The 13,061-nt window shown below is 40.3% G+C and overlaps 1 protein-coding gene and 1 pseudogene across 1 annotated transcript in view; both read right to left on the reverse strand.

Moving 5' to 3' along the window:
- Nucleotides 1-1,360: 1,360 nt before the first annotated feature.
- Nucleotides 1,361-1,958, reverse strand: LOC108285838 (annotated as a pseudogene).
- Nucleotides 1,959-4,632: 2,674 nt separating this feature from the next.
- The window catches only part of PSMD5 (proteasome 26S subunit, non-ATPase 5), a 26,449-nt gene continuing 18,020 nt past the window's right edge, over nt 4,633-13,061 (reverse strand). Inside the window, exons 8-10 of the mRNA XM_017503297.2 lie at nt 9,838-9,947; nt 9,579-9,719; nt 4,633-6,736 (exon numbers count right to left, since the gene is read on the reverse strand). Coding sequence (XP_017358786.1) covers nt 6,479-6,736; nt 9,579-9,719; nt 9,838-9,947 — 509 coding nt within the window. The 3' untranslated portion in view covers nt 4,633-6,478. The remainder of the gene's footprint in view (nt 6,737-9,578; nt 9,720-9,837; nt 9,948-13,061) is intronic.

Below are 13,061 nucleotides of genomic sequence, written 5' to 3' on the forward strand. Positions count from 1 at the left end.
GTTCACTGCAACCTCTGCCTTTCAGATTCAAGTGATTCTTCTGCCTCAGCCCTCCGAGTAGCTGGGATTCCAGGTGTGCATCATCACACCTGGCTAATGTATTTTTAGTAGAGATGGGGTTTCACCATGTTGGCCAGGCTGGTTTCAAACTGCTGACCTCAAGTGATCCACCTGCCTCAGTCTCCCAAAGTGCTGGGATTATAGGGGTGAGCCACTGCATCCAGCCAGTTTGTTCTTTTACAGTTTCCTTGAGCTGTAATGTTAGGTTTTTTGTGATCTTTCTTTCCTTTTGATGTAGGCATTTAGTGCCATGAACTTCCCTTTTAGAACTGCTTTTGGTGCATCTTACAAGCCTTCATTTGTCTCAAGATATTTTTTAATTTCCCTTTTAATTTGTTTGACACGGTATTTGTTCAAGAGCATATTATTTCCACCTATTTATTCATTTTCCTTGATTCCTCCTGTTACTGATTTCTAGTTTCGTGCCAATATGTTCACAAAAGATACTTATATGATTTCAATCTTCTTAAATTTTTAAAAATTTTCTGTGAGCTAACATATGATGTATCCTGGATAATGAAATGTGTGTGCTTAAGAAGAATGTGTATTCTATTGCTTTTGAATATAATGTTCTGTATATGTCTGTTAGGTCCATTTTGTCTAAAGTGTAGCTCAAGTCCAATGTTTTCTTATTGATTTTCTGTTTGAACAATCTATTGTTAAAAGTGAGGTATCAAACCGCTACTATTATTGTGTTGTAGTCTCTTTATTATGGGCTTTGCTGTGTAATTACCCTGAGGCTTACATAAACATTTTATAACAGGCTATTTTAACAACAACTTATTTTTAATCTCATACTCAAACTGTATGCTTTATTGCCACTCCTCTCATGTTTTATGCTCTGATGCCACACTGTTGAACCCCTCATAATCAGCACGTTAGTTTGTCTTTAACTTTTGACAATTTGATTATGCTGTATCTTGGTGTGGGTCTCTTTGGGTTCATTATTGGCTGTACTTTGGGCTTCTTGGATCTGGCTTTTCATTTCCTTTCCTTGGAAAGTTTTCTGTCATTGTTTCTTTATATATATATTCTCTATCCCTTACTTTCTCTTCCTCTCCTTCTGGCACACCAATAATGTGTAAGTTTTTCAAATTGATGTTGTTCCATAAATCTATTAAATTATTTACACTCTTCTTCATTATTTTTTCTTTTTCCTCCCAGATTGAATGATTTCCAGTGACCTGTCTTCAAGGTCATTGATCCTTTCTTCTGCTTGATCTGGTCTGCTGTTGAACCCCTCTATTCAATTTTTCAGTTTAGATGTAGTATTCTTCAAATTTATAATTTGTTTGGTAATTTTTTTGCCAAGAGGTATATTTTATTTTCATTATTCATACAAATAATTTTCTATAATATCCCTGGGCAAACTGGATAATTTGGCAGTCCTATTGGGGGAGTCCCTTCAGAGACCCACAGGCCGGTGGCATCAGCGTGGAGTGCCCAGGTTCACCGTGCAGCTTGTGGTTTGTGTCCATTTTGCAGGTGGCTCTTCCTTCACATCACGACTGGGGTCTTGAAGATGACAGGGGCAGGAAGTTCCTAGGAAATTTCACTTCGCTTCTCCTGCTCTGTGGTCTCTGGTTAGCAAGGTGTTCTTCTCCTGTGTCTCCATTTTCTTCAGCTTGGCCTTATCGAAGCTGGTGATTTCCCCCATGTCTGGCTTGCCTGCCATTTTCTTAAAATAATCCCTGCCATCCCACTCTGAGCCAGGACTCCTGGTGTCCCCACTTGCCTTGCTGCAGCAAGAGACATGGTATTTCTTATACTTTTTTTTCTTTTTGTTGAAATTCCCAGTTTGTTCTTATACTGATCTCTTGACTTTAGTAAGCATCTTTATTACCATTGTTATTATTATTGAGACAGAGTTCACTCTGTTGCGCCGGCTGGAGTGCAGTGGTGTGATTTTGGTTCACTACAGCCTCTACCTCCCAGTTTCAAGTGATTCTTGTACCTCAGCCTCACAAGTAGCTGAGGCTGAGGGACTACAGGCATGTGCCACCATGCCTGGCTTTTTTGTTTGTTTTTTATATTTTTAGTAGAGATGGGGTTCCATCATGTTGCCCAGGCTGGTCTCAAACTCCTGGCCTCAACTCATCCACTCACCTCAGCTTCTCAAAGTGCTGGGATTACAGGCATGAGCCACTAAGCCCAGCCTATCACCATTATTTTGAATTGCTATCAGGTAAAACAGTATCTCCCATTTGTTTGGGTTAGTTTCTATACAATTATCTTGCTCTTTTATTTGTAATGTATTTTCCTGTTTCTTCATTTCTCTTGACTCTCTGTGTTGGTTTCAAAAAGGACTAATCAAGCATCCTGTATAAAATGTTCCATACCTCTGGGGATGCCTGTGAAAGAGGACAAAAGATACTATACCCAGAAATCTGTAGTACATTCAAGTATCTGATACCTGCTTGTGGATAATCTAATCATTCTGCATATATACACCAAAGTTGGTCATTTTGTCAGGGGATGCTCTCAGGATGGGCTGAGCAAACTCTGGGCAGCAGGCTCTCACTAGTATACATTCCAACTAAACCCTCAGCTCCAGAAATGGTTCTACATGGGGCCTGGACCTCCCTAACAACCAGGTGTCCATGATCATATGGTCACTCTTCCTCCTCTTCTGTGTCCACCTGGAAGCCATTTACTTCCCCAGCTCCACTCTGCCTCTCGTGGCTATGCTTCTTCATGAATTTGGTGATACATATGCTGCCTAGGGGCTTCTTCTTCAGAAGATGGGTGTCTCCTACCTGGGACATGGGAGGATACCACTACTGTCCTCACTAGGGGCCATCTCTTCTGTTCTCTGAAGCTCAGGGAGGTTGAAGACTAACAGAACTTGAATGAGAGACACCCTGATAATATCAGATCCCATTTGCTTTTCGCACCCTCCTCCACTGAGAATCAGCCAGATATTTCTCTCTCCTCTGCCCCTCCCTCCCAACTCCTCACACTGCAGTCTGTTACCCTCAGATGCCCTTGGTAATTGGTATGGTACAGGTGGGAAGCAGCATCCTAGCCCTAAGCATTTGTGGCACCCACACTACACTGGAGTGATGAGGCAGCAGGATCCCACCCTTTGACCCTAAAAACCAGGAGAAAAAGGCTCCCAACATCCTCTGTCTCTGCCAGCCATGACAAGGCCCTGAAATCTACAGGTGCATTCCAAAGGTCCAAACCACCTTCTGTGCCTAACTTATTACCCTAGTGAAGTAGATTTAAGTATCCGATACTTGTTTGAGGATAACCTAATCATTCTACATACATATACCTGGGTTGGTCAGTCTGCCAGAGATATTCCGTCGATCTTCTTCCAACAGACTCGCATGACAGGGACTAAGGTAAGAAAGGGCCCTTGTATACAGAATACATTGTGGAAAAGAAGTTCTGTGTGTGTGTGTATTTATAACCAAGAAAAATGTAACCAAGTCTTATTTCGCTTTATAATTAGCAGATTTCTTGTTTCTTTCTTTTTTTTTTTTGAGATGGAGTTTCACTCTTGTTGCCTAGACTGGAGTGTACCACAATCTCCGCCTCCTGGGTTCAAGTGAGTCTCCTGCCTCAGCCTCGCAAGTAGCTGGGATTACAGGCATGTGCCATCACGCCTACTAATTTTGTATTTTTAGTAGAGATGGTTTTTAGCCAGGCTGGTCTCAAACTCCTGACCTCAGTTGATCCACCCGCCTCAGCCTCCCAAAGTGCTGGGATTACAGGCATGAGCCACCATGCCCAGCCTTGGATATTTAAAAATCATTCTATGGAACTGTCATGACTGAGTGATGGCAGTAGTGACTCAGTGATGGTGGTGAATGCTCAGAATTGAAAGAAAAACCTTAAATAAGGGAATTTGTATAATAAAATCTTATTCTTGGCCAGGCCTGGTGGCTCATGCCTATAGCCCCAGCACTTTGGGAGGCCAAGGTGGGCGTATTACCTGAGGTCGGGGGTTGGAGACCAGCCTGGCCAACACGGTGAAACCCCATCTTTACTAAAAACACAAAAATTAGCTGGGCATGGTGGTGCACATCTGTAATCCCAGCTATCCGGGAGGCTGACATGAGAATCGCTTGAACCCAGGAGGCAGAGGTTGCAGTGAGCCGAGATCGTACCACTGTACTCCATCCCAGGTGACAGAGCGACTCCGTCTCAAAAAAAATATATTATTATTGTCTGCAAGCAGGAAACATTTTAGTAATCTAGGAGGTGGAACTGCAAGTAATTTAAAACTACTGGCCCTCCAGTTTATGTTAACTTAAAACTTCACTACTGTAAAGACTTGAATCTAACTTTTGTCAAGTTCTACTTAGGCAATACTTCACAGATGGGGTGCAACAAATTCACATTTAATGTCATGAAATATACCCTATATTCGTTTCCTAGGGATACTATAATAAAGTATCACAAACTGGGTGACTTGTAACTTTTTTTTTGAGACGGAATCTCACTCTCTCACCCAGGCTGGAGTGCAATGGTATGATCTTAGCTCACTGCAACCTTTACTTTGCACTTAGGCCAATGTCTAGCACTTTCCCCAACGTGAAGAACATAACAGGCAGTCAACAGGTGTTACTAAATGAAAATGATTTACAAATTTTATTTAATCTAAAAAAAATCAGAATGTATAGGCCATACATAGGAGAGAGGGCATCCCCCCAAACTCTTATGTTTAGTGAATAAAATCAATGTCATGAAGCAGAACGGTGGTTGCCAGAGGCTGGGGAAAAGAGGGAATAGACAGTTATTGTTTAATGAGTATAGTTTCAATTGTATAAGATGAAAAGAATTCTGAAGATGGATGGTGGTGATGGTTGTAGTACAACATTATGAACATATTTAATATATTGAACTGTACACTTAAAATAGTTATGACAGTATTTTATTTTACATATTATACCACATTGAACAAAAAATCAACATCATGAATGAAATTAAAGCAAAGGTCATTTTAAGAGAATATTTCTCAGGCCAGGAAAGACTTGGCTGTAGCCTAATTAGTAGCGATATTAACAGTAGGGAACTGGTCGGCATGGAAACACACACACAAGCGACTCAAGTTGCCAAGGGAGATGATCAATCTAGGGACTAGAAAATTCCAGTCACTTAAAAAAAATTTTGTTACAAAGCAGGGATGGTTTATCAACATCACCATGGCCTAAATGAAATATGCTCATGCAGAAATCTCTGAATAGGTGATTTGGTATGCAGAGTGCTTTGGCTTTGCTGTTTAAGAGAGAACACTGGAAAACAAGTAGGTGTAGGTGTTGTCAATGAAAAGAAAGATTATCCTTTGTAAATTAATGAGATGGTGTCCTATTTAGGCATATGTCCCTTCTGTTCATTAGGAGTAAGTTTCCCTCTTTCTGATCAACTCAAGATTGACTTGATGGGTATGAAAAACCCAAAGCAAAACCCCCAACAATGATGACGTACCAATAAATGAAATGACAGTTTAGGAATCCTTCTGGATAGCATGTTATCATTTTTCCTCCCCCAAACCACAAGAGGGTAAAATTCATTGGTAAACAGCAAAAAAGCATTATATGAACACTATAAACATTTTTTAGAGATTTTAAGTCTTTTTTTCAAAGGAATAATAGTAACAAAAAACCAAAAAGGAGCTCATAAAAAGTATTTGAGTATAGAGAACATAATTTTAATATTACACACTACTCATTTTTCAAGGAATATATCCAAGACTTTGAAAGTGGAATCAGAAATGGAAAAAGGATCAAAAAGAAAAAAAAGTTAGTGAAGAGAATCCAGAAATAATTTGGCAGCAGGTTTTTTATTTATTTTTGAGACAGAGTCTTGCTGTGTTGCCCAGGCTTGTGTGCAGTGGCACGATCTCAGCTGCAACCTCCACTTCCCAGGTTCAAGCAATCCTCGTGCCTCAGCCTCCTGAGTAGCTGAGATTACAGGTGTGTGCCACCATGCCTGACTAATTTTTATATTTTTAGTAGAGATGGGGTTTCATCATATTGGCCAGGCTGGTCTCGAACTCCAGGACTCAAGTGATTTGCCCACTTTGGCCTCCCAGAGTGCTGGGATTACAGGCGTGAGCCACTGCACCTGGCCCTGAAGTAGGCTTTTAAATAAAATTGTAGGTCCATGAAAATTTTCTGAGGGAAGAAAAAATCTTCCATCCCGTTGCAAAGATTAAGGCAGTGAAAGGAATCTGAAAAACACTGAATCTATTATGACCAAGCTTGCCTGCTCTTAATGCATTCCAAACTCCTAGTTCCATTTTGCATTTCAATGTAGAAACACAACAATTTTGGTGACAAAGTAACATCAGACATTCCATGATAATTCTTGGGGGGAAGGAAGTCTCTTTTGTGAAATACAGATGGAGCCAAATGCCTTAGGAGAAGTTTGGTCAAAACGTGGTCCTCTACATGAGCCTCTAGAGAAATCATTCGGCTCCTTCTACTGCTGTCGTGGAAATAGGTTTCACATAGTATGGACCCTCACTCAGGTAAGTTCTGAGCCTCAAATAATTTGGGTTCCCAAAGATTTCTGCAATTGTCTTGGAATTGGCAAGTGCTTTCACTAGTTCATATTTGGCATCCTTTGAAGCTTTGTCATGCTCCACAGACCGGTCCACCACATATTCTACAAAACCTGGACTGTTAAACATAAGTTTCTGAGCCCAGGGTTGGTTTGCAATGGCCTGTAATGGAAGGCAGAAAGAATACAATTCCTCTGAGTTGCAGTTAAGTTTGTTAGCGGGATGGCACAATATTTACAAAGAAATCTGGCAACATGAACTTTAAAAATGTTACCTTTTGTCTTGAGTAAATTCCTTCCTGAGAATCTAACTTAATAAAATAAAATAATCTTAAATACAAAAAAATCCTTGTATACAAAGATGTTCATAATAGTGTGAAAATTACAATATAAATAATAATGGGGGAATGGTTACATAAATTATGGTATATAACAAAAAATAAACATTAAGAATAATGTTTACAAAGAATAGGAAATGACATAAGTAAAACTGTTACATGAAAACAGCAGATGCAAATTATAAATAATGCATGATTACACAGTGGAAAAATGAAAACTAAAGTAGAAAAGACTAACTTCAAGATACTCATAGTACACAAATATTTTCAAGAATGTTCATTGTAGTATCATTTGTAAGATACTATCTAAATCTTCATTTACAGGAGAATGATATATTCTGGCTATTCAATGAAATACCAACTTTCTAACTGCCTCTTAACGTAGACAAATTAAAAAAAAACATTGAAGGGGAAAAAAGCAAAAACCACAATTACTTTTGCATCAACCTAACAGAATGATACAAACAGCATGATATCATTTACAAAGTTTATGAATATCTAAAATACTGTGTTTTATTTAAAGGACGCATACAACATGTGGTAGAAATATGAAATCATGTATGGACCCTAACTTTGTGACAGTGATTTTATCTAAGAACAGAAGAAAGGGAATACCATTGGGCAAAGGTAGGAAGATATAACTATGTTTGAAATATTTCACCAAAAATAAACACACACTAATATAAAAACTAAAAGGAAATGCACCAAAAGCTATGACTTTATGGGATTTTTAAAAATTCTACTTCTAAGTATTTTCCAAATTTTAAGAGTAAGTTTTTCAAAACCTATTACATTTTAATGAAAAAGAAGTAACAATCCAGCTTATGGCCTAGTTTTTTTTTTAAAGACGGGGTTTCACCATGTTGGTCAGGCTGGTCCTGAACTCCCGACCTCAAGTGATCTGCCCGTCTTGGCCTCTAAAGTGCTTGGATTACAGGCATGAGCCACCACGCCTGGCCCTGGCCTAGTTTTTTCCTCTCAAAATGTGTTCCACGGACAAGTAGCATCAGCATCACCTGAGAGCTTATTATTAGACATACAGGATGTCAGGCTCTGCCCCACAACTACTGAATTAGAATCTGCATTTTAATAAGATTTCTAAGATTAATGTTTGAGAAACTGTGGCCTACTTCACAACCAAGCATGAATGTAAGCAGGAATAAAAATAGTTATCCCAACTAGTAAATAAAAATTATTTTTACATACTTTTGCACTGACCTAGAAAAAAAAATTATTTCTACAATGGAACCAGCTAAGCACAGGATAAAGAAGAGCAAAACCAAAATAAACTAATAATGAAAATACTAAGCAGGAGCCAAAATGGCCATCTCATACAGTGACCCCTTACAAATATTTTTTTTTTTTTTTTTTGAGACAGAGTCTTGCTTCGTTGCCAGGCGCCAGGCTGGAGTGCAGTGGCGCGATCTTGGCTCACTGCAACCTCCGCCTCTTGGGTTCAAGCAATTCTCCTGCCTCAGCCTCCCGAGTAGCTGGGACTACAGGTGCATGCCACCACGTCAGCTAATTTTTGCATTTTTAGTAGAGATGGAGTTTCACCATGTTGGCCAGGATGGTCTCGATCTCTTGACCTCGTGATCCGCCCACCTCAGCCTCCCGAAGTGCTGGGATTACAGGCGTGAGCCACCGCACCAGGCCAGCTGAAGCAGTCTTAAAGAATTGTTTCTGAAGATTGTAGGAATACCTGTATTCTTCAAGACTCAGATCCTGTATCGCATCCTCAGGAAGCCTTCCCTCATTTGTCCCTGCCATTCTCTTTATTCCCTCCCAGTCTAGGCCATGTATGCTGTCTGAGATCCCATTATTGATAAGATTACTAAAGTGATTACTACCTTTCTATGCTGGGGCTACAAAGATAAATCAGATATGCTTCCTGCTCTCAACCAACTCTACTTAATAGGTGAGACAGGTCAATAAACATTTGCAACATAATATAACAAATAGAACACAAAGGTATAATCCTTACCACAGCTGTAATTACATAAGTAACTGTACAGTTATATTTACTGCCTTCCTCCTTCAATAGACAGGAAACTACAGGAAAGGAAGGTCTTTATGTATTTGGTTTACTGTTGTATGCCCTTCACTGAGCAAAAACAGAAACTCAATAAATATTTGCTGAAGAAATAAATATATGCAACACAGGAAAGCCAACATTGTTTAACTCGACCTTGTCAATCTGGGCAAAGTGTGCTGAAGACATACCTGAGTTAGTCCTTGACAAAAGAGTAAGAGGTAAAGAAGCAAAGTTAAGGAAGAGTGTTAGATAGAGAGAGCCCAGCAAAGGTTCAGAGAGACAAAACAGTTTGATACCACTGGAACATTAGGTGCCAGAAGCCTTATTTCCTGCAGGGGAAATAAGGCTTAGGAAGACCAGGGCTAGGTCAACAGGGATGGCAGATAAAAATTCTGGAATTAACCATGTGATCACATAGCATCCTGTTCAAACCTCAAACAGCACCTAGTATCTTTTACTGAAACAATCTGTTTATAAATCTGTCTCCTTCCTTAGTCTCTAAGGTAGCAGAAGGTAGAAACTACACTATGCACTTGTGCATCCCCAGAGATGGCACAGGCTCTGGCTCACTGTAAGTACTCAAGTGTTGAACTGGCAGGGTTCCAGAAGGACCCGTGGAAGAGAATACCTACTGTGAACACTTTTAAGGCAGCACAGTGTAGTTCAGGGAAGGGTTGACTGCTAATGCCACGGAAGAGCTCCAGTGGATCCCGGGATAAAGAAGAAAACCAGGATTCTGTCATCCTCAGAAGGTCATCAGTCTGCTGCTCAGGCTATAGGAAAGAAAAGGAAAATCTCATCACAAGGTTAACTCATCTGGAGAAAAGAACTTATTTGGAAGTCAGGACACCTGGGACCCACTGTCCTTTATTAATTTCCCAGTCTACTTACTGGTAAGTACAGAAGAGATGAAATTGCATCCAAACATCTAATTTTTAGCTCCATTGAGGCATTCTTTGCTTGATGTCCTATTCTCACGAGCAAACGTTCAAAGCGAGTTCCTTTGAAGGATAACAATGAGATTCTTCTTCATTATGGTAAAATATACACAACATAAAATTTACCATTTTAACCATTTTTAAGTGCATAGTTCAGTGCTATTACGTACATTCACATTGTTGTGCAACAATCATAACTCTAGAACTTCTTCATCAACCCAAACTGAAACTCTGTATCTATTAAACAATAATTCCCTTTCTTCCCTAACCTCATCCCCTGCCAACCACCATTCTACCTCCTGTGAACTAGATTCTTCCAGGTATATCATCTAAGTGGAATCATACAGTATCTGTCCTTATGTATGTGGCTTACTACACTTAGCATAATGTTATCAGTGGTGCAGGTTCCTACATGTTGCAGCATGTGCCAGAATCTGATTCTTTTTAAAGGCTGAGTAATATTCCATTGTATGTATATACCACATTTTGTTTATTGATTCATCTATCAATGAACATTGAATTGCTTGCACCTTTTTTTGGTTATCATGAATAATGCTGCTATGAACATGGGTGTACAAATGTTTGTACAATTTTTTTTGGTATATACCTGGAAGTGGAGATGTTGGATGAAGGAAATGTAAAATGTACAAGGGTTACAGTTTCTCCACATCCTAACACTTATTTTATGGGTTTTTTTTTTTTTTTTTTTTTTTTTTTTTAAGTAATAGCCATCCTAATGGATATGAAGTGAAAAATGAGATTTTTAAAATTATGCTGTCATACACTATGATCTCTACCAACCTAGACCAATACAAAAATAAGCATATAATTAGAGAACAAGTGACAGGCCTAGAACACACAATTACATGCAACACAGCATATATAAGGCAAAGTCATAAAACTGGAATTAAAGGACCTGGACTTGAGTAGCAGCTGCCCTAGTTAGTATGACCTTAGAAATTTTCTTAACTCCTCTAAGTTTTATCTACCTTATCTGGAAAATGAAAATGACAGTAGCATGTTCTTTGCAGGTATGTAAAAAGATTATGTCATAGGTAAAAACACTTAGAAAACTACATAAAACAAGGATATTAGCTATGATACGCAATAGCACATTAATTTATTTTTATATTTTTTATTTTTTTGAGATGGAGTCTTGCTGTGTCACCCAGGCTGGAGTACAGTGGCCTGATCTTGGCTCACTACAACCTCTGCTGCCCAGGTATAAGCCATTCTCCTGCCTCAGCCTCCCAAGTGGCTGGGATTATAGATGAATGCCACCACACCCAGCTGATTTTTGTACTTTCAGTAGAGACTGGGTTTCGCCATGTTGGCCAAGCTGGTCTTGAACTCCTGACCTCAGGTGATCCACACTCCTTGGCCTCCCAAAGTGCTGGGATTATAGGCATGAGCCACCTTGCCCAAACTCTTTTTAAATTTTTATTTTTTGAGATGGGGGTCTCACTCTGTCACCTAGGCTGCAGTGCAAAGATGTGATCATGGCTCACTGCAGCCTTGGTCTCCTGGGCTCAAATGATCCTCCCACCTAAGCCTCCCAAGTTGCTGGACTTATAGTCACGCACCACACCACACCTGGCTAATTTTTTTTGTTGTTGCCTAGGCTAGTCTGGAATTCCTGGCCTCAAGTGATCCTCCTGCCTTGGCCTCCTAAAGTGATGGGAGTATAGGCATGATAGTTTTCAACATATGCGTATCAAGAATTTTAATAATTGGGCTGCATATTATTTTGTGTGTATAATTTGTTGTGCTATTGATCCTCATGGATGTATGGATGCTCCATAAGAGTATCTTTCTTTTTTCTTTCTTTTTATTTTCGATAAAGTCTCATTCTGTTGCCCAGGCTGGAGTGTAGAGGTGTCATTTCAGCTCACCGCAACCTCTGCCTCCTGGGTTCAAGCCATTATCCTGCCTCAGCCTCCTGAGTAGCTGGGACTACAGGCACGCACCACCATGCTCAGCTAATTTTTGTATTTTAGGTAGAGAAGGGGTTTCACCATATTGGCCAGGTTGGTCTTGAACTCCTGACCTCAAGTGATCCACCCACCTTGGCCTCCCAACTTGTTGGGAGTACAGGGGTGAGCCACCACGCCTGGCCTTTTTTATGTTTTGAGACAGAGTCTTACTCTGTCACCCAAGCTGGAGTGCAGTGACATGATCTCAGCTCACTGCAACCTCTACCTGCCAGGTTCAAGCAATTCTCCTGCCTCAGCCTCTTAAGGAACTAGTGCTGTGCAACATCATGCCTGGCTAGTATTTATATTCTTTAGTAGAGACAAGATTTTGCCATGTTGCCAGGGTGGTCTTGAATTCCTGAGCTCAGGCAATCCACCCACCTTGGCCTCCTAAAGTGCTGGATTACAGGCATGAGTCACTGTGCCCAGCCAGAAGTATCTCTCTTAACATAAAATCTTATTTAAAAAACTTTTATTTTCCTTTCTTGACATTACAAAAAACCCCCCAAAATTTCATATTCACAACAACCCTAAGAAGTAGTTGTTATGCCATTTTTATAAATGAAGAAAATGGGCTAGAAAAGTGAAGTGAGTAAATGAAGTTCAAAAAGCAAAGTCAGAGCTGGATGCAATGGTGTGCACCTGCAGTCCCAGCCAATGAGGATGAGGCAGGAGGACTACTTGAGCCCAGGAGTTTGAGGCAAGCCTGGGTAACAGAGAGACACCCCCCATCTCTAAAAAAAAAAATAGAAAAGAAAAGGAAAGGAATAGAAAACTCAAGGACATGAATCTAGGCCTTTCTGACTCTAGCCCATGGTCTTTGTACCATGAAATCTAGCCAAAGAAGACATAGAGGGGAAACAGAAAACAATATTTGGTTGAAACTCATTGGTAGAAACCTAAACAGTGAAAAGTAAAAAAAAAAAAAGGGGGGGTGTTCGCAGCCGCTGCCGCGCCGCCGTCGCTCTCCAACGCCAGCGCTGCCTCTCGCTCGCCGAGCTCCAGCCGAAGGAGAAGGGGGGTAAGTAAGGAGGTCTCTATACCATGGCTCGTACAAAGCAGACTGCCCGCAAATCTACCGGTGGTAAAGCACCCAGGAAGCAACTGGCTACAAAAGCCGCTCGCAAGAGTGCGCCCTCTACTGGAGGGGTGGAGAAACCTCATCGTTACAGGCCTGGTACTGTGGCACTCCGTGAAATTAGAC

The sequence above is a fragment of the Cebus imitator genome, unplaced genomic scaffold, assembly GCF_001604975.1.
Source record: "Cebus imitator isolate Cc_AM_T3 unplaced genomic scaffold, Cebus_imitator-1.0 Scaffold309, whole genome shotgun sequence".
Taxonomy (NCBI): Eukaryota; Metazoa; Chordata; class Mammalia; order Primates; family Cebidae; genus Cebus; species Cebus imitator.